The sequence below is a fragment of the Erinaceus europaeus genome, chromosome 12 (assembly GCF_950295315.1).
Source record: "Erinaceus europaeus chromosome 12, mEriEur2.1, whole genome shotgun sequence".
Classification (NCBI taxonomy): Eukaryota; Metazoa; Chordata; class Mammalia; order Eulipotyphla; family Erinaceidae; genus Erinaceus; species Erinaceus europaeus.
This window is the reverse complement of record NC_080173.1, coordinates 98,911,350-98,935,274: the sequence shown is the minus strand read 5'-3', so window position 1 is coordinate 98,935,274 and position 23,925 is coordinate 98,911,350. Positions and strand designations below refer to the sequence as shown.

General features: G+C 55.4%; 1 protein-coding gene across 7 annotated transcripts in view; it reads left to right on the top strand.

Moving 5' to 3' along the window:
- The window catches only part of DHX30 (DExH-box helicase 30), a 46,110-nt gene that overhangs the window by 13,006 nt on the left and 9,179 nt on the right, over positions 1-23,925 (top strand). For 5 of the 7 annotated variants that reach the window (XM_060204785.1, XM_060204788.1, XM_060204786.1 and 2 more), the window contains 3 exons: positions 9,482-9,577; positions 18,909-19,039; positions 19,467-19,577. In XM_060204785.1, the coding sequence (XP_060060768.1) occupies positions 9,482-9,577; positions 18,909-19,039; positions 19,467-19,577 (338 nt within the window). Of the gene's footprint in view, positions 1-9,481; positions 9,578-16,341; positions 16,564-18,908; positions 19,040-19,466; positions 19,578-23,925 lie in introns of those variants that run through there. The other 2 variants (XM_060204784.1, XM_060204791.1) reach the window with 2 other exon arrangements.

The following is a 23,925-nucleotide window of genomic DNA, read 5'->3' as shown; positions in this document are numbered from 1 at the left end:
ATTTACTTGGTGACCTGTGGCATTCTGATACATCTAGTCGAATACATACATATATATATATACTTTTTTTTTTTAGAGGGACTTATTTATTTACTTAGTCATTAGAGAGACAGAGGGAGAAAGAATTCCAAAGCATCACGCTGGTCCATGTGTTGCCAGGGGCCAAATTCAGGATTTAATGCTTGAAAGTCTAGTGCCTGTCCCTGCCCCCTATGTTCCTTTTTAGGAGAGCCCCCTCCCCCCCAGGTTGTCTCCGGGGCTCAGTGAGAGACGAAGACTCACCTGCAGCACTTCATCAGTCAAGAACATCCCCTCTGCAGGTGGGGACCAGTAGGGTTTGAACTGGGTCCTTGTGCATAGTGACATGTGCACTCAACTGGGTGCACCACCACCTGGACCCCATCTTGGAAGTTTTTGTGATTTACTTTTCTTTTTTTTTATTGATTAATAATGATCGACAAGACTGTGGGATAAGAGGGGTACAATTCAACACAGTTCCCACCACTAGAGTTCTGCATCCTATCTCCTCCATTGGAAGCTTCCCTATTCTTTTATTTATTTATTTATTTATAATTTTTTTTTTAATATTTATTTTATTTATTCCCTTTTGTTGCCCTTGTTTTATTGTTGTAGTTATTATTGTTGTTGTCGTTGTTGGATAGGACAGAGAGAAATGGAGAGAGGAGGGGAAGACAGAGAGGAGGAGAGAAAGACAGACACCTGCAGACCTGCTTCACCGCCTGTGAAGCGACTCCCCTGCAGGTGGGGAGCCGGGGTTCGAACCGGTATCCTCATGCTGGTCCTTGTGCTTTGCGCCACCTACGCTTAACCCGCTGCGCTACAGCCCGACTCCCGCTTCCCTATTCTTTATCCCTCTGGGAGCATGGACCTAGAATCATTATGGGGTGCGGAGGAGTTTTTATGATTTTTGTTCTTTTTTTTAATTATCATGGGTTTTATTTATTTTTTAAAGAATTTATTTATTTATGAGAAAGATAGGCAGAGAGAGAAAGAACCAGAGATCACTCTGGTACATGTGCTGCTGGGGATTGAACTCAGGACCTCATGGTTGAGAGTCCAGTGCGCCACCTCCCGGGCCACGGTTTTTGTTCTTTTTGATGAGATCATGAGCGTGCTGGAGTGCCATGAGTTTGGAGAGGAAATGCAGCCTGGAATGATGCTTGAGTCCGGCTGAGGTTGAATCTGGCTTCCAGTCACACTAGCTGATTAAGGTATTAGCTCAGTCGGATCTCCTTTCACAGCTCCTCCTCATGGCTATTATGAAGATTAGCAAACGCAACTAGAAAAACCCTTTGACTGTGCTCTGTCTCTATAAACAGTCCCGTAATAAATGTGAGTGGATCTGTTGATCTGTTTGGCTTTTAGCCTCATGGCCAGTGTGCCTGTTGGTGCTGGTAGTGGTGATGCCGTTGACGGGACTTCTATGTTCCAAGCCAACTTTTTTTTTTTTTTTTTTTTTGTCTCCAGGGTTATTGCTGGGGCTCGGTGTCTGCACTACGAATCCACTGCTCCTGGAGACCATTTCTCCCATTTTGCTGCCCTTGTTGTTGAATAGGACAGAGAGAAATCAAGAAAGGAAGGGAAGATAGGAGAGAAAGATAGACACCTGCAGACCTGCTTTAGCACCTGTGAAGCGACTCCCCTGCAGGTGGGGAGCGGGTGGGGGGGCTTGAACCGGGATCCTCACGCCGGTCCCTGTGCTTTGCGCCACCTGCGCCTAACCTGCTGTACACTGCCCCAGTCTCCTCCTCTTTTTTCTTTTTAATGTTTTTATTTATTATTGGATAAAAACAGAGAGGAATTAAGATGGGAGAAGGAGACAGGGAGAGAGACAGACACCTGCAGCCTTGCTCCCCCACTTTTGAGGCTTTCCCCCTGCACGTGGGGGACCAGGGGCTTTTACCCTGCAAACTTGTGCACTGCAATGGTGTGCTTAACCAGGTGCGCCACCGCCTGCCCCCTCCCCTTTTTTCCTTCAGATAGGAGAAGAGCGAGGGGCTGAGAGATGGCTCACCTGACAGTGCACATTTCACTGTGCATCAGGACCTAGGCCTTAGCACTAGCCCCGGTCTGGGAACACCAGCCCAGGGAAAAGGGCAAGGCTCCCGAGCAGTGAGACAGTCACTAGCCCCAGTCTGGGAACACCAGCCCAGGGAAAAGGGCCAGGCTCCCGAGCAGTGAGACAGTCACTAGCCCCAGTCTGGGAACACCAGCCCAGGGCCAGGGCCAGGCTCCCGAGCAGTGAGACAGTCACTAGCCCCAGTCTGGGAACACCAGCCCAGGGCCAGGGCCAGGCTCCCGAGCAGTGAGACAGTCACTAGCCCCAGTCTGGGAACACCAGCCCAGGGCCAGGGCCAGGCTCCCGAGCAGTGAGACAGTCACTAGCCCCAGTCTGGGAATACCAGCCCAGGGAAAAGGGCCAGGCTCCCGAGCAGTGAGACAGTCACTAGCCCCAGTCTGGGAACACCAGCCCAGGGCCAGGGCCAGGCTCCCGAGCAGTGAGACAGTTACTAGCCCCAGTCTGGGAACACCAGCCCAGGGCCAGGGCCAGGCTCCCGAGCAGTGAGACAGTCACTAGCCCCAGTCTGGGAACACCAGCCCAGGGAAAAGGGCCAGGCTCCCGAGCAGTGAGACAGTCACTAGCCCCAGTCTGGGAACACCAGCCCAGGGAAAAGGGCCAGGCTCCCGAGCAGTGAGACAGTCACTAGCCCCAGTCTGGGAACACCAGCCCAGGGAAAAGGGCCAGGCTCCCGAGCAGTGAGACAGTCACTAGCCCCAGTCTGGGAACACCAGCCCAGGGAAAAGGGCCAGGCTCCCGAGCAGTGAGACAGTCACTAGCCCCAGTCTGGGAACACCAGCCCAGGGAAAAGGGCCAGGCTCCCGAGCAGTGAGACAGTCACTAGCCCCAGTCTGGGAACACCAACCCAGGGCCAGGGCCAGGCTCCCGAGCAGTGAGACAGTCACTAGCCCCAGTCTGGGAACACCAGCCCAGGGAAAAGGGCCAGGCTCCCGAGCAGTGAGACAGTCACTAGCCCCAGTCTGGGAACACCAGCCCAGGGAAAAGGGCCAGGCTCCCGAGCAGTGAGACAGTCACTAGCCCCAGTCTGGGAACACCAGCCCAGGGCCAGGGCCAGGCTCCCGAGCAGTGAGACAGTCACTAGCCCCAGTCTGGGAACACCAACCCAGGGCCAGGGCCAGGCTCCCGAGCAGTGAGACAGTCACTAGCCCCAGTCTGGGAACACCAGCCCAGGGAAAAGGGCCAGGCTCCCGAGCAGTGAGACAGTCACTAGCCCCAGTCTGGGAACACCAGCCCAGGGAAAAGGGCCAGGCTCCCGAGCAGTGAGACAGTCACTAGCCCCAGTCTGGGAACACCAGCCCAGGGAAAAGGGCCAGGCTCCCGAGCAGTGAGACAGTCACTAGCCCCAGTCTGGGAACACCAGCCCAGGGCCAGGGCCAGGCTCCCGAGCAGTGAGACAGTCACTAGCCCCAGTCTGGGAACACCAGCCCAGGGAAAAGGGCCAGGCTCCCGAGCAGTGAGACAGTCACTAGCCCCAGTCTGGGAACACCAGCCCAGGGAAAAGGGCCAGGCTCCCGAGCAGTGAGACAGTCACTAGCCCCAGTCTGGGAACACCAGCCCAGGGAAAAGGGCCAGGCTCCCGAGCAGTGAGACAGTCACTAGCCCCAGTCTGGGAACACCAGCCCAGGGAAAAGGGCCAGGCTCCCGAGCAGTGAGACAGTCACTAGCCCCAGTCTGGGAACACCAGCCCAGGGCCAGGGCCAGGCTCCCGAGCAGTGAGACAGCCACTAGCCCCAGTCTGGGAACACCAGCCCAGGGAAAAGGGCAAGGCTCCCGAGCAGTGAGACAGTCACTAGCCCCAGTCTGGGAACACCAGCCCAGGGCCAGGGCCAGGCTCCCGAGCAGTGAGACAGTCACTAGCCCCAGTCTGGGAACACCAGCCCAGGGAAAAGGGCCAGGCTCCCGAGCAGTGAGACAGTCACTAGCCCCAGTCTGGGAACACCAGCCCAGGGAAAAGGGCCAGGCTCCCGAGCAGTGAGACAGTCACTAGCCCCAGTCTGGGAACACCAGCCCAGGGAAAAGGGCCAGGCTCCCGAGCAGTGAGACAGTCACTAGCCCCAGTCTGGGAACACCAGCCCAGGGCCAGGGCCAGGCTCCCGAGCAGTGAGACAGTCACTAGCCCCAGTCTGGGAACACCAGCCCAGGGAAAAGGGCCAGGCTCCCGAGCAGTGAGACAGTCACTAGCCCCAGTCTGGGAACACCAGCCCAGGGAAAAGGGCCAGGCTCCCGAGCAGTGAGACAGTCACTAGCCCCAGTCTGGGAACACCAGCCCAGGGAAAAGGGCCAGGCTCCCGAGCAGTGAGACAGTCACTAGCCCCAGTCTGGGAACACCAGCCCAGGGAAAAGGGCCAGGCTCCCGAGCAGTGAGACAGTCACTAGCCCCAGTCTGGGAACACCAGCCCAGGGAAAAGGGCCAGGCTCCCGAGCAGTGAGACAGTCACTAGCCCCAGTCTGGGAACACCAGCCCAGGGAAAAGGGCCAGGCTCCCGAGCAGTGAGACAGTCACTAGCCCCAGTCTGGGAACACCAGCCCAGGGCCAGGGCCAGGCTCCCGAGCAGTGAGACAGCCACTAGCCCCAGTCTGGGAACACCAGCCCAGGGAAAAGGGCAAGGCTCCCGAGCAGTGAGACAGTCACTAGCCCCAGTCTGGGAACACCAGCCCAGGGCCAGGGCCAGGCTCCCGAGCAGTGAGACAGCCACTAGCCCCAGTCTGGGAACACCAGCCCAGGGAAAAGGGCCAGGCTCCCGAGCAGTGAGACAGTCACTAGCCCCAGTCTGGGAACACCAGCCCAGGGAAAAGGGCCAGGCTCCCGAGCAGTGAGACAGTCACTAGCCCCAGTCTGGGAACACCAGCCCAGGGCCAGGGCCAGGCTCCCGAGCAGTGAGACAGTCACTAGCCCCAGTCTGGGAACACCAGCCCAGGGCCAGGGCCAGGCTCCCGAGCAGTGAGACAGTCACTAGCCCCAGTCTGGGAACACCAGCCCAGGGAAAAGGGCCAGGCTCCCGAGCAGTGAGACAGTCACTAGCCCCAGTCTGGGAACACCAGCCCAGGGAAAAGGGCCAGGCTCCCGAGCAGTGAGACAGTCACTAGCCCCAGTCTGGGAACACCAGCCCAGGGAAAAGGGCCAGGCTCCCGAGCAGTGAGACAGTCACTAGCCCCAGTCTGGGAACACCAGCCCAGGGCCAGGGCCAGGCTCCCGAGCAGTGAGACAGTTACTAGCCCCAGTCTGGGAACACCAGCCCAGGGCCAGGGCCAGGCTCCCGAGCAGTGAGACAGTCACTAGCCCCAGTCTGGGAACACCAGCCCAGGGAAAAGGGCCAGGCTCCCGAGCAGTGAGACAGTCACTAGCCCCAGTCTGGGAACACCAGCCCAGGGAAAAGGGCCAGGCTCCCGAGCAGTGAGACAGTCACTAGCCCCAGTCTGGGAACACCAGCCCAGGGAAAAGGGCCAGGCTCCCGAGCAGTGAGACAGTCACTAGCCCCAGTCTGGGAACACCAGCCCAGGGAAAAGGGCCAGGCTCCCGAGCAGTGAGACAGTCACTAGCCCCAGTCTGGGAACACCAGCCCAGGGAAAAGGGCCAGGCTCCCGAGCAGTGAGACAGTCACTAGCCCCAGTCTGGGAACACCAGCCCAGGGCCAGGGCCAGGCTCCCGAGCAGTGAGACAGCCACTAGCCCCAGTCTGGGAACACCAGCCCAGGGAAAAGGGCAAGGCTCCCGAGCAGTGAGACAGTCACTAGCCCCAGTCTGGGAACACCAGCCCAGGGCCAGGGCCAGGCTCCCGAGCAGTGAGACAGTCACTAGCCCCAGTCTGGGAACACCAGCCCAGGGCCAGGGCCAGGCTCCCGAGCAGTGAGACAGTGCTGTGATGCCTCTTTTCCTTTCCTGTCTGTCTTTCACCTGCTACCTCGAGGAGTGGCGAAATTGTGCAGGCAAGAAGCTTTAGTGAAGCTAAAGGTGGTGGAGGGCAGGGGGACGGGAGAAGGAAGTAAAGGAGAGTAAAGGTACTCTCATGCCTGAGGCTTTCAAGTCCCAGGTGATCCAGTGCCCACACCACCAGAGTCGAGTCGTGCTCTGGTAAGTTAAAAAAAAAAAAGGAAAGGAAGGAAGACACCGTGTCCCTGGAGCCTCCTTTTGTGCAGTAGAGCTGGGCTTGAACCTGGTCCTGTGTGTGCCAAAGCAGATGCGTTATCCAGGGGAGTGGTCTTGCTGGCCCTGGTCACCAGTGTTTTGCTGGCGAGTCACAGCCCGGATCACTATCTGATGTTCTGTGGAGCTGCGTGACTGAGATCCTGACAGTGAAGACAGCTACATTTCAGAGAACCGTCTCGGGACTCGGGGCTGTATAGTCTCAATGGGAAGGGCCATTTCATAGTCATGCTGGTAATGACCGTACCAGTCCCCTGCAGTATTGTGGGCAGTGGCCCACTGGGATTATGGCCACCATCTTTCCTATTATGTGATTCAGCAAAGCTGCCAGTACCTCTCCAATAAAATGTCACGTGCCTGGTAAACTGAGGCAACACACCTCCAACATTATGACTGGGCTCGGACACAACGGCCACTGCTACCTAGCAAGATGCTCTGGACCATTCAGACAGGCGCTTCTCTGTGGGAAGTGATCAAAGAGGGCTGACAAAATAGCCCGCTTGGGCAGTGTGCTGCCTGCCACATGTGGGATTCAGAGGCAAGCCAGACTCCCACAGCACCAAAGGAGGCTTTGTGCCATAGTCTGCTTTTACTCTCTGCTCTGTCTCTATCTAATAAAACAAAATGAAATAAAGTAATAAAATAAATGAAAATTACAATGGACCAAGAGTGTCTCAATGGGAACAGCCCTCTGTGGCAGCTGCCGAGCCAGTCAGTACATGTGCAGGTGACACTGAGCTGCAGAGCTGCCGGTGAGGAGGCCGGAGCATGGGGGAGGGTGACCTGAGGGCCAGTCCTGCTCCCAGCACTTGAACAGAAAGTCAGAAACGCAGCTGTTGCAGTCTAGGAGGTGAGACTAGGAGACTAAGTGCCTAGAACTTGAGATTTATCTGTATCGGAGCATTGCTTTGTTCCGGCTTGTGGTGGGGCCGGGGATTGAACCTAGGCGGTTTGGTCCTTCAGGCATGAAAGTCTGTGTAACCGTTACCTCCCAGCCCTGAATTTGGGATTTACATTCAGGAAGGACTGAGTTTGATCTGGCATCGTATGTGCTAGAGTGGCACTCTGGTTCTTCCCTTTCTCCTTTATATATATATATATATATTTTTTTTTCTTCAAAAAATAACTGAAACATTAGACTGGTGAAATAGGTGTCTAGGATACAGTGCCGAGCAGTCCTTAGTTCTCAATTTGGGATGGCAATCATTAATTAAAAAAGATTATGACCCAGGGAGATAGCATAATGTTTCTGCAAAAGATTTTCATGCTTATTGCACCAAAACAGAGGAGTCTGGGGAAGGTGGAGTAGGGGAGGAGTCGAAAGGACTTGGGCATCCTGATGTAGGGTGGTGGGGCAGGACCATAGTTGGGAATCAGGCCGACACCTATGGCAAGGAGGTGAGAAATTGTAACGATGTGTCAACAATCATACTGTAAACCCTTAACTCCTCAACTCCCCAATAAAATGATTTGATGAGGAAGAAGGAACGGCTTAAGGCTTGAGACTCTGAGGTCCCAGGCTCAATCCCTGACACTACCATAAACCAGAGATTAGCAGTGCTCTGGTTTCATATATTTATGAGAGAGAGAAGGGGAGAAGAGAATGAACCAGAGTATCACTCTGGCCTATTTGAGACAGTGAAATTAGAGCCTCATGCTTGAGAGTCCAGTGCTTTGCCCACTGGGCTACGTCTTGGTCCACAGGCAATCATGAACTTTTATGAATAGGGAAGACAACTGTTAAGTGTCAATCTTTTAGCTTCAGGGAAAATGCTAACAGTCAGTAAGTCCTTGTTTGGTTCTTAGAGGGAAAGAATTTGACATCTATGACTATGCCATACTGAATGCATCTGATTTCATCTGATCTTTCAAACTGAGTAGTCTGCCCAGGAGTTGACCCAATAACTGAAATGATGGACATGACCCTGGCATTGCATGTGCTGAAGTGATGCTCTGGTTCTCTCTCTCCTCTTTATCATAATTAATTTTTTCCTCAGTCATTTCTGGGGATTTACTACTTCAGGCCAACTTTAAAAAAGATTTTTCAGGAGTCGAGCAGTAGTGCAGCGTGTTAAGTGCAGGTGACGCAAAGCGCAAGAACCGGCATAAGGATCCGGGTTCGAGCCCCCGGTTCCCTACATGCAGCAGAGTCGCTTCACAGGCGGTGAAACATGTCTGCAGATGTTTATCTTTCTCTCCCCCCTCTTGTCTTCCCTCTCTCCATTTCTCTCTGTCCTATCCAACAATGGCGACATCAATAACAATAACAATAATAACTACAACAAGGGCAACAAAGGGGCATAAAAAAAAAAGATTTTCCCCCTGGTAGAAAGTACAAGACAGAGAGACAGAGACCACTTCCCCAAACTTCCTCAGTGCACTGGGGACTGGGCAGAGCAGTGCACTGTGCAAGTGAGTGGTTTTACTCTTTCAGTAAATAAAAGAAATTAAGCAGGGTCAGGTCTGGATAGCACCTGGATGGGAGAATATTTAAGATCTGATGAGTGAGGAGGTGGGAATCTGGCGGTTATCAAAAGCGGAAGGCAGAAATGGAAACCTAGGGGGATTTGCGTGGCCCCTTGTCTGCCCTGTCTCATCCTTGCAACTCACAACCACAGTGCAGATGTTAGACAGGTGCCTGAGAGACCAGGGAGGCTCTGAAGTCTTCTGTGAGAGCTAAGAAAGGCTCTCAAGGCTAAGATGTCCTTCCTTTCTCTGGCACTGTGGTGTTTTTTTTTTTTTTTTTTTTTTTGCCTCCAGAGTGATTGCTGGGGCTCAGTGCCTGCACCATGAACCCACTGCTCCTAGAGGCCATTTCCCCCCCTTTTGTTGCCCTTGTTGTTGTAGCCTTGTTGTGGTTATTATTGTTGTTGATGCCGTTTGTTAGGACAGAGAGAAATGGAGAGACGAGGGGAAGACGGGGAGAGAAAGACAGGCACCTGCAGACCTGCTTCACCACCTGTGAAGCGACATCCCTGCAGGTGGGGAGCCAGGAGCTCGAACTGGGATCCTTACGTTGGTCCTTGTGCTTTGCACCACGTGCCCTTAACCCGCTGTGCTACTGCCTGACCCCCCAGGTTTTGTTTCTTTAGCACTTAAGAATGGCTGTGGCTGCAGATAACATCAGCAGCCCTTCGGCCCCGAGCTCCTCACAGATTCTCTGGGTGAGTCAGTCCAGGAGGCTGTAACTGTGAGGGGTGAGAATGTGTCGTCCTGACACCCTCTCTCTTTCTACAGATCGGGCCCAGCACAGGCTGCGTCAGTGCAAACTTCCCCCACCCCGCCTGCCGCCCATGTGTGTCAACCCTGCCCCTGGAGGGACCATCTCTCGAGGTAAGGGTGGAGTCGTACCTCCAACATAGCTTGGGCTAAAGCCTAGGAGGTGGGTGGCATCAGGAGGCCGGGTGCTTTCCAGAGAGCCTAGGGCCTTTGGAGGACAAGTGAGGAGGGTGGGATTAGCAAAGCTTTTGGAGCCCTCAGGGAGAGACTCTTTAGGAAGGCTCTGCGTTATTTCACAATCCTTGGTCACAGACTTGGACCGTCTGGTCTCACGGGGCCTCCTTGACTTTGTGACCAGGGGGAAAGCCTGGGCTCACTCTTGAGTACGCAGCACCAGTGTGGGGAGTCTTTGGGGTTTGACTCTTCTAGTCAATATCTGACTCAGAGTGCAGGTGCTTTTAGCATGGTCAGTCAGCTCATGGCATTCCGTCTTGAAGGCTTTCGGGACACCAAGCAAAGCACTTTCCTTTTCCACTACCTCAAAGCACTTTACTGACAATAAAACCTTCCTTTCAGTTCATCTGGCAAGATATGTCTCTCTCCTTTCATTGGAGATGATGTTAAAGCACCCATAAAAATTATAGCTCACGGGGGCCAGGCGGTAGCGCAGTGGGTTAAGCGCACATGGCTTAAAAGTGCAAGGACTGGCGTAAGGATACCAGTTCAAGCCCCCGGCTCCACCTGCAGGGGGGGTCACTTCACAGGCGGTGAAGCAGGCCTGCAGGTGTCTATCTTTCTCTCCCCCTGTCTTCCCCTCCTCTCACGATTTCTCTCTGTCCTATCCAACAACAATGACAGCGATAACAACAATAATAATAGCAACAACAATAAAACAAAAGGTGAAAAAAATAGCCTCCACTATGACAGCAGTAACAATAATAATAACAACAACAATAAAACAAGGGCAACAAAAGGTGAAAAAATAGCCTCCAGGAGCAGTGGATTCATTGTAGGTGCTAAGCCCCAGTGATAACCCTGGAGGCCAAAGAAAAAAAATATAGCTCATGTTGGGGAGATAACATAATTATTTTAAAAACTTTCATTCCTGAAGCTCCAAGATCCCACCTTTAATCCCCACACTCTCCTAAGCCAGTTTTATTTTACTGAGCAATGGTCTAGGGGAAAATGCAGAAAAGAACAGAACTTGACTCAAATCCCCACAAGTACCCAGATGGGTCAGTCACAGGACTCAGGGCAGGCTCTGCTTCTGAGCACCTCCACTCCCTTCACAGCTCAGGCCTGTTTTGGGGCTTAGATCTGCTCTCCTGTGGCCCTCGGCTTGTCCTGCCCGCTAGCCGCCTCGGCCCCGCTGGCTGCCTGTGCGTACCCTCCTCCAGCTGCCTGTGCGTACCCCTCCTCCAGCTGCAGAGCAGAAACCCCCCCGTATTTGAGGTGCTAGAGTTTCTTTCACTGTAGCAGCACAGTGAGCCAGCGTCTGTAAAGTGCTTTAAGGGGCAAGAGGTCAGGAAGGGGCCCGGGAGGCTGAGCTCAGTGCTGCGGCCCTCGGTTATTTTTCTGCCACAGACAACAACATAGGAACCACTCAGCCCCTCTGGCCCTTTGACTTAGGTTTACAAAGAAAAATGCCACCCCCCTCTGTTGCCAAAACAAGAGTTGATTGCCCCTTTTTTTTTTTTTTTTCCCTTTCTTAAAATGCCCTGTAACTCGAAAAGGCTGAAGGTTAACATTTCCAACATGGCAGGTGAGTGGCTCTGAGAGTGTCAGATGCGCTTTGGCTAAACGTAAGGATGGTTAGTTGGGATTGTCCAGGTAGCGTGGGCAGGCAGTGCCTCCTGAGCACAGGCAGAGGAAGCTGCTTTCTGGGCCCCACGTGCTCTCCCTCAAAGGAGCACAGACCCCTGCGCATGGCAGCCGGCTCCCCGTCTGAGTCTGCCTTCCTGCTCTCTCTCGACCTAGCCAGAAAGGGCTCTTGCCTCTGTGTCTTCAGCATGGACACAGCAGACCTCTTGGCCCTACTTGACTAGTGGGCCTTCCTGCCATGCTCTTAGATTTCCCAGAGACTCTGCTTTTGCCTCTGCCTTTGAGAATGAAGTGTATGTGTGTGTGTGTGTGTGGGGGGGGGGGCTGACAGGCGCCTCACACGGTAGAGTTTATGTTTTGCCATTCCTGAGGACTTGGGTTTGAGCCGTGAACCACCACAAGGCAGCACCTGCAGAGGGAAATCTTCATGAGTGGTGGCCCAGTGCTGCAGTATCTTTTCTTCTCTGTTTCTCTCTCTCTCTCTCTCTCTCTCTCACCCTCTATCTAGAGGAAAGGGAAACAAAAAGGCCGCCTGGAGCAGTGGAGCTGTGTAGGTACTGAGCACTAGCAGTAACTCTGTTGGGAAATAAATAAAGAGTGTGTGGCAGAAACAGTCTCTTCTCTGTTCAAACATGGAAGACAGTATTGAGCAGAGTGACCCTCGAACCCTTGAGCAGGTGACAGCGTCCGTCAGAGTCACACTGAGAATCAGACAGCACTGCCACCTCTCCCAGTCTGGCCCCTCCTCCCACCATCAGCCTCTTACAGAAAGGCTTCCTTCAAGGTGAAGGGTGAAGAAATGAAGAGGCTCACTTTTTTTTTTTTTGGATTTCTTTATTTATTTAATTCCTTTTGTTGCCCTTATTTTTTTATTGTTGTAGTTATTATTATTGTTGTTGTTGGATAGGACAGAGGGAAATGGAGAGAGAGGAAGGGAAGACAGAGGGGGAGAGAAAGACAGACACCTGCAGACCTGCTTCACCACTGTGAAGCGACTCCCCTGCAGGTGGGGAGCCGGGGGCTCGAACCGGGATCCTTACGCCGGTCCTTTGCGCTTAACCTGCTGCGCTACCGCCCGACTCCCCAAGAGGTTCGGTTCTAAGCCTTCCCCACCTACATGCATTTGACGTTTAGGAGCACTCAGAAGCGACCTGGCATGGCACTGCGAGCAGGGTCCTAGGGGCCACAGAGCACGTCTTTCTTGTCCATCCCACATCCTGCTGTGTCTTCTCTGAGGGTCTTGTGGCCTTACCTATGTGACTGGGAAGCTGTGAGGATGGTATGATGGTCAGATCGGCCACCCAGCCCTGCCCCCGTAACCTTTCTGCTGTCACTCGTCAAGAGATGGCGGACCATTTCACCTGCCCGTAAGATCTCTGACTATAGTGAAGTTGACAGAGTGTTTGCTGAGACCTGAGTGCATTGAGTTTTTTTTTTTTTTTTTTTTTTTTTACCAGAGCAAAAAGTGCAAGGAGGTTAAGCGCAGGTGGCGCCAAGCACAAGGGCCTGTGTGAGGATCCTGGTTCAAGCTCCTGGCTCCCCACCTGCATGCAGGGGAGTTGTTTCACAGGCGGTGAAGCAGGTCTGCAGGTGTCTATCTTTCTCTCCCCTCTGTCTTCCCCTCCTCTCTCCATTTCTCTCTGTCCTATCCAACAACAACTACAACAATAAAACAAGGGCAACAAAAGGGAATAAATAAATAAATATTTTTTTAAAAAAGTGCAAGGAGAGGGAGTCGGGTGGTAGCACAGCGGGTTAAGCACATGTGGCGCAAAGCGCAAGGACCGGTGGAAGGATCCTGGTTCGAGCCCCCGGCTCCCCGCCTGCAGGGGAGTCGCTTCACAGGCGGTGAAGCAGGTCTGCAGGTGTCTGTCTTTCTCTCCCCCTCTGCTTCCCCTCCCCTCTCCATTTCTCTCTGTCCTATCCAACGACGACAAAAGGGAATAAATAAATAAATATTAAAATAAAATAAAATAGACAGCTAGTAGTTAGTAGACTGGCCCAAGTGTTGCCCTCATTTTATAAGAGATGATGGTTTGTGGAGGTGAAGCATTTGCTCAAGGTGACGTCAGCTGCTAAAGTCCGATGAAGGAAATGAAACAGGAGAAGGGAACCTGGGAACCGGTCAGGCAGTTAGTCCGCGACCAGCCTTACTTTACATCCCCTTTGGAAGCACATGCATGAAACTCTAAGTGCTTCTTACTGTACTGTATTGAGAACTTTCTTTTTAAAAATTAAAAAAAATACTTATTTTCCCTTTTGTTACCCTTGTTATTTTTATTGTTATAGTTATTGTTGTAGTTATTCTTATTGTCGTCGTTGTTGGACGGGACAGAGAGAAATGGAGAGAGGAGGGGAAGACAGAGAGGGGGAGAGAAAGACAGACACCTGCAGACCTGCTTCACCGCCTGTGAAGCGACTCCCCTGCAGGTGGGGAGCCGGGGGCTCGAACCGGGATCCTCACGCCGGTCCCTGCGCTTCATGCCATGTGCGCTTAACCTGCTGCGTTACAGCCCGACTCCCCAGGACTTTCTTTTTATATAAAGATTTTATTTACTTGTTAGTGAGAGAGAGAGAGGAAGGGAGATAGTGGAGGGGGAGGGAGAGAGAGAATGATAGAGAAAGAGAACCAGACATCACTCTGGTACATGTGCTGCCGGGGATTGAACTCTGGACCTCATGCTTGAAAGTCCGATGCTTTATCCACTTTGTAAAGCATTGAGGTGACCCCAGCCTGTTTTCCACATGGGGTCTTTTGTGTTTAGGTGTTTGTTTCCTTTGACTTTCAAATGCCATCATTTTCTTTTCTTTCTTTTTTAACTTTTTGCCTCCAGGGTTATCGCTGGCGCTTAGTGCCTGCACTACGAATCTCCTGTCCCTGGTAGACATTATTTCCATTTTATTAGATAGGACAGAGAGAGATTGAAAGGCATGGGGAGAGAGGGGGAGACAGAGAGACACCTGCTTCACCGTTTGTGAATCGACCCCCTTGCAGTTTGGGACCCTTATGTGGGTCCTTGCGCTTTGCACCATGTGCGCTTACCCCTCTAGGCTACCACCCGACCCCCCAGACACCATAATTGTCAAAGTTTGACTTCAACCACTGCTGCCACTACCAGATTTGTTAAGCTTCTGGATTCTTTGGGGGGAGTTTGAGCTGCCAACAGACTTTGAAAACTACTCCTGAGGCTGGGTGGATGCTTTAGCTCTTGGCAAATTAAAGTGTCTTTGGGGCAGATTCAAAGCCCTGGTAGAACCGTGTTTGATGATGAAGCCTTGCCATCCCAGTCTGGACGATCTGTTTAAGGCTGTGGTGTCTACTTGTGAGGTCAGACCTTGGCTGCCAAGACTATCTTCCCTTTTACAGTTTTGTTGGTAAAAACTCACTGAGGAGCAAAAGCTTTCCCACCCTACTGTGAGTCTGTCTCTGGTATCTGTCTCTTACTAAGACTTAGGAGGGCAGGGACTTATTATTATTATTATTATTATTATTTATGGTGGTGCAGGGTTGATCCTGGGACCTTGGAGCCTTGGGCATGAAAGTCTGTTTGCATAGTTATGCTGTCTACCCCCGCTGGGAATTTTCTTTATTCGATAGAGACAGGCATCAAGAGGGGAGGAAGAGACAGGAAGAGAGAGGTACCTGCAGCCCTGCTTCACTGCTTGTGAAGCTTTCTCCCTGTAGGTGGGGGCAAGGGCTTGAACCCCGTCTTTGAACATTGTATCACATACGCACTACCAGTTGTGGGACTGCCTGGCCCTAGGGCAGGGAATTTCCTTTTTTCCTTTCTCTTGTCTTTCTTTTTGTAAACTAGAGCTCTGGCTTATGGTAATGCCTGGGAATTGAACCTGGGACCTTGGAGCCTCAGGCATGACAGTCTTTTGGATAACCATTATGCTGTCTCCCCATCCTGGGAGTCTTCTACTAGAACATTATAAAAAATCACTTTCCAAAATTTTCTACTTTATCCTAACCGTTATCATACCAAATGAGTTAAGTTTGTCCTAATTTTTCCAGTCGATGCCATCGCCCAAGGCTCACAGCTGGCAGGTGGAGTCTGAACCTCCGAGCTCCAGTAACAGGCCCTGGCTCGGAGCCCCTGCTGCCCCTGCCCATCTGCAGAGAGTGCTGGAGCAGGGCGCAGGTGGGGGGGAGAGACAGACCGACAGACAGACAGACAGACAGACAGACAGACAGACAGGCAGGCAGACAGGCAGGCAGGCAGGCAGGCAGGCAGGCAGACAGACAGGCAGACAGACAGACAGGCAGACAGGCAGGCAGGCAGGCAGACAGGCAGGCAGACAGGCAGACAGACAGGCAGGCAGACAGACAGGCAGACAGGCAGGCAGGCAGACAGGCAGACAGGCAGACAGACAGACAGACAGACAGGCAGACAGACAGGCAGACAGACAGGCAGACAGGCAGACAGACAGACAGGCAGGCAGACAGGCAGACAGGCAGGCAGGCAGGCAGGCAGACAGACAGGCAGACAGGCAGACAGGCAGGCAGGCAGGCAGGCAGGCAGGCAGGCAGGCAGGCAGGCAGGCAGACAGGCAGACAGGCAGACAGACAGACAGGCAGGCAGACAGACAGACAGACAGGCAGACAGACATGCCTGCTGGTAGCAGTGGGTCGCCACTACTGGCACCGAACCCCAGGGATAACCCTGGTGGCAGTTACGAAAAAAGGCGGCAGGCCCTGGGGTCGGCTCCAGCAGTGGCTCTCCGGGTCTTCAGAGTCGGCCACCCGGTGCCTTTCGGGCGTTGCTTAGCGCGCCCGTCCGCGTCCGCGTGCGGGTCCCTCCGGGCGCACCCGGAGCTGTGGCTCCCCCCGTGGGGCCTCCGGGCGGGGTTCGCTGCAGAGGCTCCCTCGCCAGCGCCAAGTGCGCGGGAGGTGCGGGCTGGGTGGGGAGCGGTGGGGCGGGGGCGCGGGGCCGGGGCGCGTCTGGGGTCCCGCGCGTCCCGCGGGTCCGCCGGCCGGCAGGGGGCGCCCGTTCCCGCCGCCCGCCCGTGCCCGCCGCCCGCCCGTTCCCGCACCGCCCTCGCTCAGGCCTGGGGCTCCGGCGCGGGGGCTCGCGGGAGCGCGATGGCGGCGGCCAGGAGGCTCATGGCGCTGGCGGCCGGCGTCTCCCCGCGTCTGCGGCCGGCGGGTTCCCGCGCCACCGGGCGGCACGGACGCTCGCGCGGGCTGTCGTCGGGCTGCTCCCGCCCCGACCGCGTCAGCGAGGCCGCGGAGGTCGAGGCGCCCGGGGAGGGCGATGGCGGCGGCATGGTGAACGGTGGGCGGTTTGTCCGGGCGGGAGGCTGCGGGCATTTCTCGCGGAGACCGGGCAGAGAGGGGCGCGGCGCCGCGCCCGCCTGTCGGGGGCCTGTCCCGGGGGCCGCCCGGGGGTCTGTCCGGGGGTCTGTCCGAGTTCTGCCCGGGGGCCTGTCCGGGGGTCGGTCTGGATGTCTGTTCAGGGGTCTGTCCGGGTTCTGTCCGGGGGTCTGTCTGGGGGTCTGTCCGGGTTCTGCCCGGGGGTCTGTCCGGGGGTCTGTCCGGGGTCTGTCCAGGGGTCTGTCCGGGTTCTGTCCGGGGTCTGTCCGGGGTCTGTCCGGGGTCTGTCCGGGGGTCTGTCTGGGGGTCTGTCCGGGGTCTGTCCGGGGGTCTGTCTGGGGGTCTGTCCGGGGTCTGTCCGGGGGTCTGTCTGGGGGTCTGTCCGGGGTCTGTCCGGGGGTCTGTCTGGGGCCACCACGGGCCGCCTCACACTCGGGCCCGTGCGCTGTGTGCGCGGCCTCCTGCCCAGAGCCTCGGGCGCGAGCTCTCGGTGGCTCTGCCCTCGCCCGCGGCTCCCTGCGCGTGTGGCGGCCGTCTGGCTGCCGGGTGCGTGTGTGTGTGTGTGCGGGGGGCGTGTGTGCGCGCGGGGGGCGTGTGTGCGTGCGGGGGTGCGTGTGTGTGTGTGCGGGGTGTGTGTGTGTGTGTGCGGGGTGTGTGTGTGTGGGGTGTGTGTGTGTGTGCGGGGTGTGCGTGTGTGTGCGGGGTGCGCGTGTGTGTGCGGGGTGCGTGTGTGTGTGCGGGGTGCGTGTGTGTGTGGGGTGCGTGTGTGTGCGGGGTGCGTGTGTGTGTGTGCGGGGGGGGGCGTGTGTGTGTGCGGGGGGCGTGTGTGTGCGCGGGGTGCGTGTGTGTGTGCGGGGTGTGTGTGTGTGCGGGGTGTGTGTGCGGGGTGTGTGTGTGCGGGGTGTGTGTGTGCGGGGTGTGTGTGTGCGGGGTGCGTGTGTGTGTGCGGGATGTGTGTGTGTGTGTGCGGGGGGCGTGTGTGCGCGCGGGGGGCGTGTGTGTGTGCGGGGGTGCGTGTGTGCGCGGGGTGCGTGTGTGTGTGTGTGTGCGGGGTGTGTGTGTGTGTGCGGGGTGTGTGTGTGCGGGGTGTGTGTGTGTGTGGGGTGTGTGTGTGTGCGGGGTGTGCGTGTGTGTGCGGGGTGCGCGTGTGTGTGCGGGGTGCGTGTGTGTGTGCGGGGTGCGTGTGTGTGTGGGGTGCGTGTGTGTGCGGGGTGCGTGTGTGTGCGGGGTGCGTGTGTGTGTGCGGGGTGCGTGTGTGTGTGGGGTGCGTGTGTGTGCGGGGTGCGTGTGTGTGTGCGGGGGTGTGTGTGCGCGCGGGGTGTGTGTGTGCGGGGTGCGTGTGTGTGTGTGCGGGGTGCGTGTGTGTGTGCGGGGTGCGTGTGTGTGCGGGGTGCGTGTGTGTGCGGGGTGCGTGTGTGCGCGGAGTGTGTGTGTGTGTGCGGGGGCGTGTGTGCGCGCGGGGTGTGTGTGTGTGTGCGGGGGGTGCGTGTGTGTATGCGGGGTGTGTGTGTGTGTGCGGGGTGCGTGTGTGTGCGGGGTGTGTGTGTGCGCGGGGTGCGTGTGTGTGCGCGGGGTGCGTGTGTGTGCGCGGGGTGCGTGTGTGTGCGGGGTGCGTGTGTGTGCGCGGGGTGCGTGTGTGTGCGCGGGGTGCGTGTGTGTGCGCGGGGTGCGTGTGTGTGCGCGGGGTGCGTGTGTGTGCGCGGGGTGCGTGTGTGTGCGCGCGGGGTGCGTGTGTGTGCGCGGGGTGCGTGTGTGTGGGGGGTGCGTGTGTGGGGGGGTGCGTGTGTGTGTGCGGGGGGTGTGTGTGCGGGGGGCGTGTGTGTGTGTGGCGTGTGTGTGTGTGCGGGGTGCGTGTGCGTGCGCGGGGTGCCTGTGTGTGCGCGGGGTGCCTGTGCGCGCGCGGGGTGTGTGTGTGCGGGGTCTGTGTTTGTGTGCGGGGTGCGTGTGTGTGTGCGGGATGTGTGTGTGTGTGTGCGGGGTGCGTGTGTGTGTGCGGTGTGCGTGTGTGTGCGGGGTGCGTGTGTGTGCGGGGTGCGTGTGTGTGCGGGGTGCGTGTGTGCGCGGAGTGTGTGTGTGCGGGGGGCGTGTGTGCGCGCGGGGTGTGTGTGTGTGTGTGTGCGGGGGGTGCGTGTGTGTGTGCGGGGTGTGTGTGCGGGGGGGGTGTGCGGGGCGTGTGTGTGCGGGGGAGGCGTGTGGGGGTGTGTGCGGCGTGTGGGGGGGTGTGCACGCGACTCCGGGGCCTTGGGTGCGCAGCCTGGGCCTGTGGGGGCGCCTGTGGCCCCGTAACTCGCGCTCTTGTCCCCCTAGCTTCTAGGGACCTATTGAAAGAATTCCCACAGCCCAAAAACCTCCTCAACAGCGTGATTGGAAGAGCCCTCGGCATCTCGCACGCGAAGGACAAGCTGGTCTACGTGCACACGAATGGCCCCAAGAAAAAGGTAACTGGGCGCCGGCTGCCCTGTCTCCCGACTCCTTCGTCAAGGGCCGGTGAACGGAAAAGCCCGCAGCCGGCGCCACTGGAAGGCGAGCTTGGCTCCGGGAAGGAGGGCGCTCGGCCGCCCGAGACCGGCCGCCCTGGCGCCTGTGCAGGCTCAGGCTGATGGGGAGGCTGTGCAGAAGCCCCTGTGGGGAGGCGGTCTGAGGGGATCGCTGCTCTGCGCAGCCCCAGACTCTGAAGCCCCCAGCCAGTCCCGGTGGGGTGAGGACAGGAGGTAAGACGTTGGGGTGTTTCTTCACTGGGGGGAAGCAGAACCACCCAAGAGGGACCAACGGCTGGAGGGCGGGAGAGCGAGCAGGCTTGCGCTTTCAGCTCTGCCTGAGGCTCGCCATGGGCGGCAAGGGGCCCGACTCTGCTCTCTTCCCCAGAAAGTGACCCTTCACATAAAGTGGCCCAAGAGCGTGGAGGTGGAAGGCTATGGCAGCAAGAAGATCGACGCCGAGCGACAGGCTGCGGCTGCCGCCTGCCAGCTGTTCAAGGTGACCCTCCAGCCCTCCCCCTCCGGTGCTTGCTGTGGGTTTCAGAAACTCAGCAGCGCCAGCGCGCGCGCGCGGGGTGGCTCACTGGTAGGACGCGCACTTGCCTCCGCGCAGGAACCCACCCGGCTTTGTGCCTCTGGCACAGCCGCTGCAGGGGCTGGACCTGGGACCGAGGGGCCTCAGGCAGGAGAGTCTGTGTAACCAGTACGCTGTCTACCCACCCGCCTCCCGCCTCCCGCCTGTTTCTGTTGACCCTCTCCTTTCGCCTCCTTTCTAGCTTTCCCGAATACTGCTCAGCTCTGGCTTATGCCGGCACAGGAGATTGAATCTGGGACTTGTCCTCCCATGTTTCAGTCATCGGAAATGAGGTTAGGGAAATAAAAGTCTGGGAGCAGTGGACTGTCAAAATTGCAAAGGCTGGGTAGCAGCGACAAACTCCGGTGTGAGCCGAGCGTGTAACCGCTCAGACAGCAGTGTCAGAGCCTCCCCTTGGCCCTCCTCCCGCTGTAGAAGCTGTCTGTGCTCTGCCTGGCATTCTCTCCATTCCAGTCCCGTATTTCAGCCATTTGCCTCCTGGCTTTCACTGCCGCGCAGTAGTGGAAGGACTGAACCGGAGCAGTGCTCGGCTTCCCGGGCTTCTCAGTCGGTGCTGTGCTTGAGTATACGGTGGCTTTGGCACTACCCGTCCTCGCTTCAGCTTTTCTGTTGCGCTTGATTCTCCTCCTCGGATCACATGCTTTAAGTACCTTTTCTCTGCTTCTCCATTGGAAAATTTGATGTCTCCTAGGTCCAGCCACCACCTCTTTTTATTTTATTTTTTATTTAAAGAGAGAGAGAGAGAAACACCAAAGCTTCCTTCAGTGCCGTGGGGGCTGGGCTTCAGTCTGGATTGTGCATGTGGCAAAGTGAGTCAGTTCCAGGGTCCCAGTGTAATTAGTGTCTCAGGAGTAATTAGTGTCTACCTCGGGGCTGAGTTTACACGCTACGGGACAGTTGGCAATGGTTGGAGACTGTTGTCCTCAGATCTGGGGGAACACACGGGCTCTTCTAAATCCTAGTACACACAGAACAGCCCCCCACAGCAGAGAACTACCTGGCTCAAGGTGTTGTATCATGGGGGAGGACTTTCTCTCCCTGGGTGTTTGAAGGCAATTTAAACATAGCTTATGTGGAAGGCCACGGAGATACCACTTGTCCAGCACAGAGAACTTGCACGGTCCCAGGTTTGATAGCTACACAGTGAATGCTTTGATAAAAGTTTTTTTTTTTTTAATTTTCCTTTTTGTTGCCTTTTTTAAAAAAATTGTTGTAGTTATTGTTATTGATGTCGTTGTCGTTAGATAGGACAGAGAGAAAATGGAGAGAGGAGGGGAAGACAGGGGGAGAGAAAGACAGACACCTGCTGACCTGCTTCACTGCCTGTGAAGTGACTCCCCTGCAGGTGGGGAGCCAGGGGCTCGAACCAGGATCTTTATGCTTTGTGCCTTGTGTGCTTAACCCGCTGTGCTACCGTTTGACTCCCCAGTTTTTTTTCTTTAAACCTGTTGAGTTTGTAGCAAGTCCCCACCTTCCTCCTATCCCCTCTGTTACCTGTCTATAGTTAGACCTTTTTAAAGAAATATTTAGGGAGTCGGGCGGTGGCGCAGTGGGTTAAGCGCATGTGGCGCAAAGCGCAGGGACCGGCGTAAGGATCCCGGTTCGAGCCCCCGGCTCCCCACCTGCAGGGGAGTCGCTTCACGGGCGGTGAAGCAGGTCTGCAGGTGTCTGTCTTTCTCTCCCCCTCTCTGTCTTCCCCTCCTCTCTCCATTTCTCTCTGTCCTATCCAACAACAAAGCAACGTCAACAATGGCAATAATAACCGCAACGAGGCTGCAACAACCGGGCAACAAAAAGGGGGAAAAATGGCCTCCAGGAGCGGTGGATTCATGGTGCAGGCACCGAGCCCGGCAATAACCCTGGAGGAGAAAAAAAAAAAAGAAATATTTATTCCCTTTTGTTGCCCTTGTTTTATTGTTGTAGTTATTATTGTTGTCTTAGTTGTTGGATAGGACAGAGAGAAATGGAGAGAGGAGGGGAAGACAAGGGGAGAGAAAGACAGACACCTGCAGACCTGCTTCCCCACCTGTGAAGCGACTCCCTTGCAGATGGGGGACAGGGGGCTTGAACTGGGATCCTTACGCTGGTTCTTGCACTTGGCGCCACCTGCACTTAACCCGCTGCGCTACCACCCGACTCCTGAGCTCGTCTTTCTTTTTTTTTTTTTAATATTTATTTATTCCTTTTTGTTGCCCTTGTTTTACTGTTGTAATTATTATTGTTGTTGATGATGTCGTTTTGATGTTGGTGAGAGAAATGGAGAGAGGAGGGGAAGACAGAGGGGGAGAGAAAGACAGACACCTGCAGACCTGCTTCACCACTTGTGAAGTGACTCTCCCCTGCAGGTGGGGAGCCGGGGGCTTGAACCCGTATCCTTATGCCACCAGAGCTTTTCTTTTTAATTTCACATGAGGTTGCTCTCTAGTGTTGACATCTCAAGCATAAGGTCTCGAGTTTGATTCCCGGTATTGGATGTACTAGAGTGGCGCTCAAGGTCTCACTCTCCCCCTCATAAATAAATAAATTTTAAAAAATTTCACAAGATAGTTTGATGTAACAACGAGAAAAAGAATATTACTAGAGATTGATTCAAGAACCAAAGATACTCAAGTCCTGTTCTCTACCAGCTTGAGCTGTTTCCCTGGCTGCTAGTTAAAATGCTTTATATATTTGTGCCAGAACGCACAGAATACAAACATGATTCTCAACATTTTAAAGTGTAGCTTGGTGAGATCCAGTCATGCCGTGCCACTGGTCTCCAGAACTTTTCTTCTTAGAGAACAGGAGCTCTGTCCCGGTGATGATAGCCAGGCAGGGCAAAGGCTCCAGGTAGAACACACTTGATGCTGCCCTGGGTTGAGTCCTGGTCTCGAGTGGGTTCCGTGGATGGTGGAACCGTGCTGTGGTGCCTCCACCACCTGCCTGCCTGTCTCCTCTTTCTCGGAGGAATGAGAATTGAGGTGAAAGTGCTTGGGGCTGTTTAAGAGAGATCCTCAGTCACCTCCCCCAGCCCCAGCAGCCTCCGTTCTCCCTTGTGTTTTTATGATTTGGATGTGTGTGTGTGTGTGTGTGTGTGTGTGTGTGTGTGTGTTTTAAATGACGAGAGCTACAGAGACAGGCCCGAGCATTGCTGAGGTCTGGCTTCTGGTGGCGCAGGGGCTTGACTCTGGGACCTCAGAGCCACAGCCTCGAAGTCCTTTTGCGTAAGCACTAAGCTCTCTCCCCAACCCCTAAGTACTCACATACATGAAGTCATGGCAGCACTGCCTGCTTAGCATGTTCTCAGGACGCATCTGTGCTGTGCCATGTGTTAGAAGAAAACCCTCCTTCCCTGCTGCTGCCGCCTTCTCCCCTGAGTCAGCGTGTCTGCCTTCGTCCGTCCCCACTGCTGGCGTCTACTCTGGGAGGGAAGCCTGCTCTTGCTCATCTGTCAGTTACCACTTTTCTCCAGGGGATATTGGAAAGGCTGACCAGTTGGAGGAGAAGGAAGGAAGGGAGAGTTGATAAAGAAGCATGAGCCCGTGAGGGATTTGCTTAGGGGCACTGGGGTGGACGGACTTTATGGAGAGAATAGCAGCAGCGAGGAGAGGCTTTCGGCAATTACCCAGCAGGACGTGAGGGGCTAGTTGGGATGAAGGCTGTAAGACCTGCCGCCTGGGGGACCCAAAGGAAGGGGTGCGGTGCTCGTCTTCGGTAGGAACACATACAAGCTCCTCACCGAGCCGTGATGAGAAGCCTGGGGCCTGGATGGGCTTCCCCCAGACCTCCTCTCCCCTTGTTGTGAACCCATATATCTGGCCCATACATGCCTCACGAGACCCTCCAGACTTTGGGGTTATGTTTTCATGCATACATATATGCTAAATATTTCCTAATTGCTGTGTTCATTTAAGCTCCCTGGATCACTTTGTTTTACTTGTCTATTTTTTTGTATTTATTTATTCCCTTTTGTTGCCCTTGTTGTTTTATTGTTGTGGTTATTGATGTTGTCATTATTGGATAGGACAGAGAGAAATGGAGAGAGGAGGGGAAGACAAAGAGGGGGAGAGAAAGACAGACACCTGCAGACCTGCTTCACTGCCTGTGAAGCGACTCCCCTGCAGGTGGGGAGCCGGGGGCTTGAACCAGGATCCTTATGCCGGTCCTTGGCGCTTCGCGCCACCTGTGTTTAACCCGCTGCGCTACTGCCTGACTCCCCTACTTATCTATTTTTAGAAGTCAGCAGACTGACTTCTCTTTATTTTATTGGGTA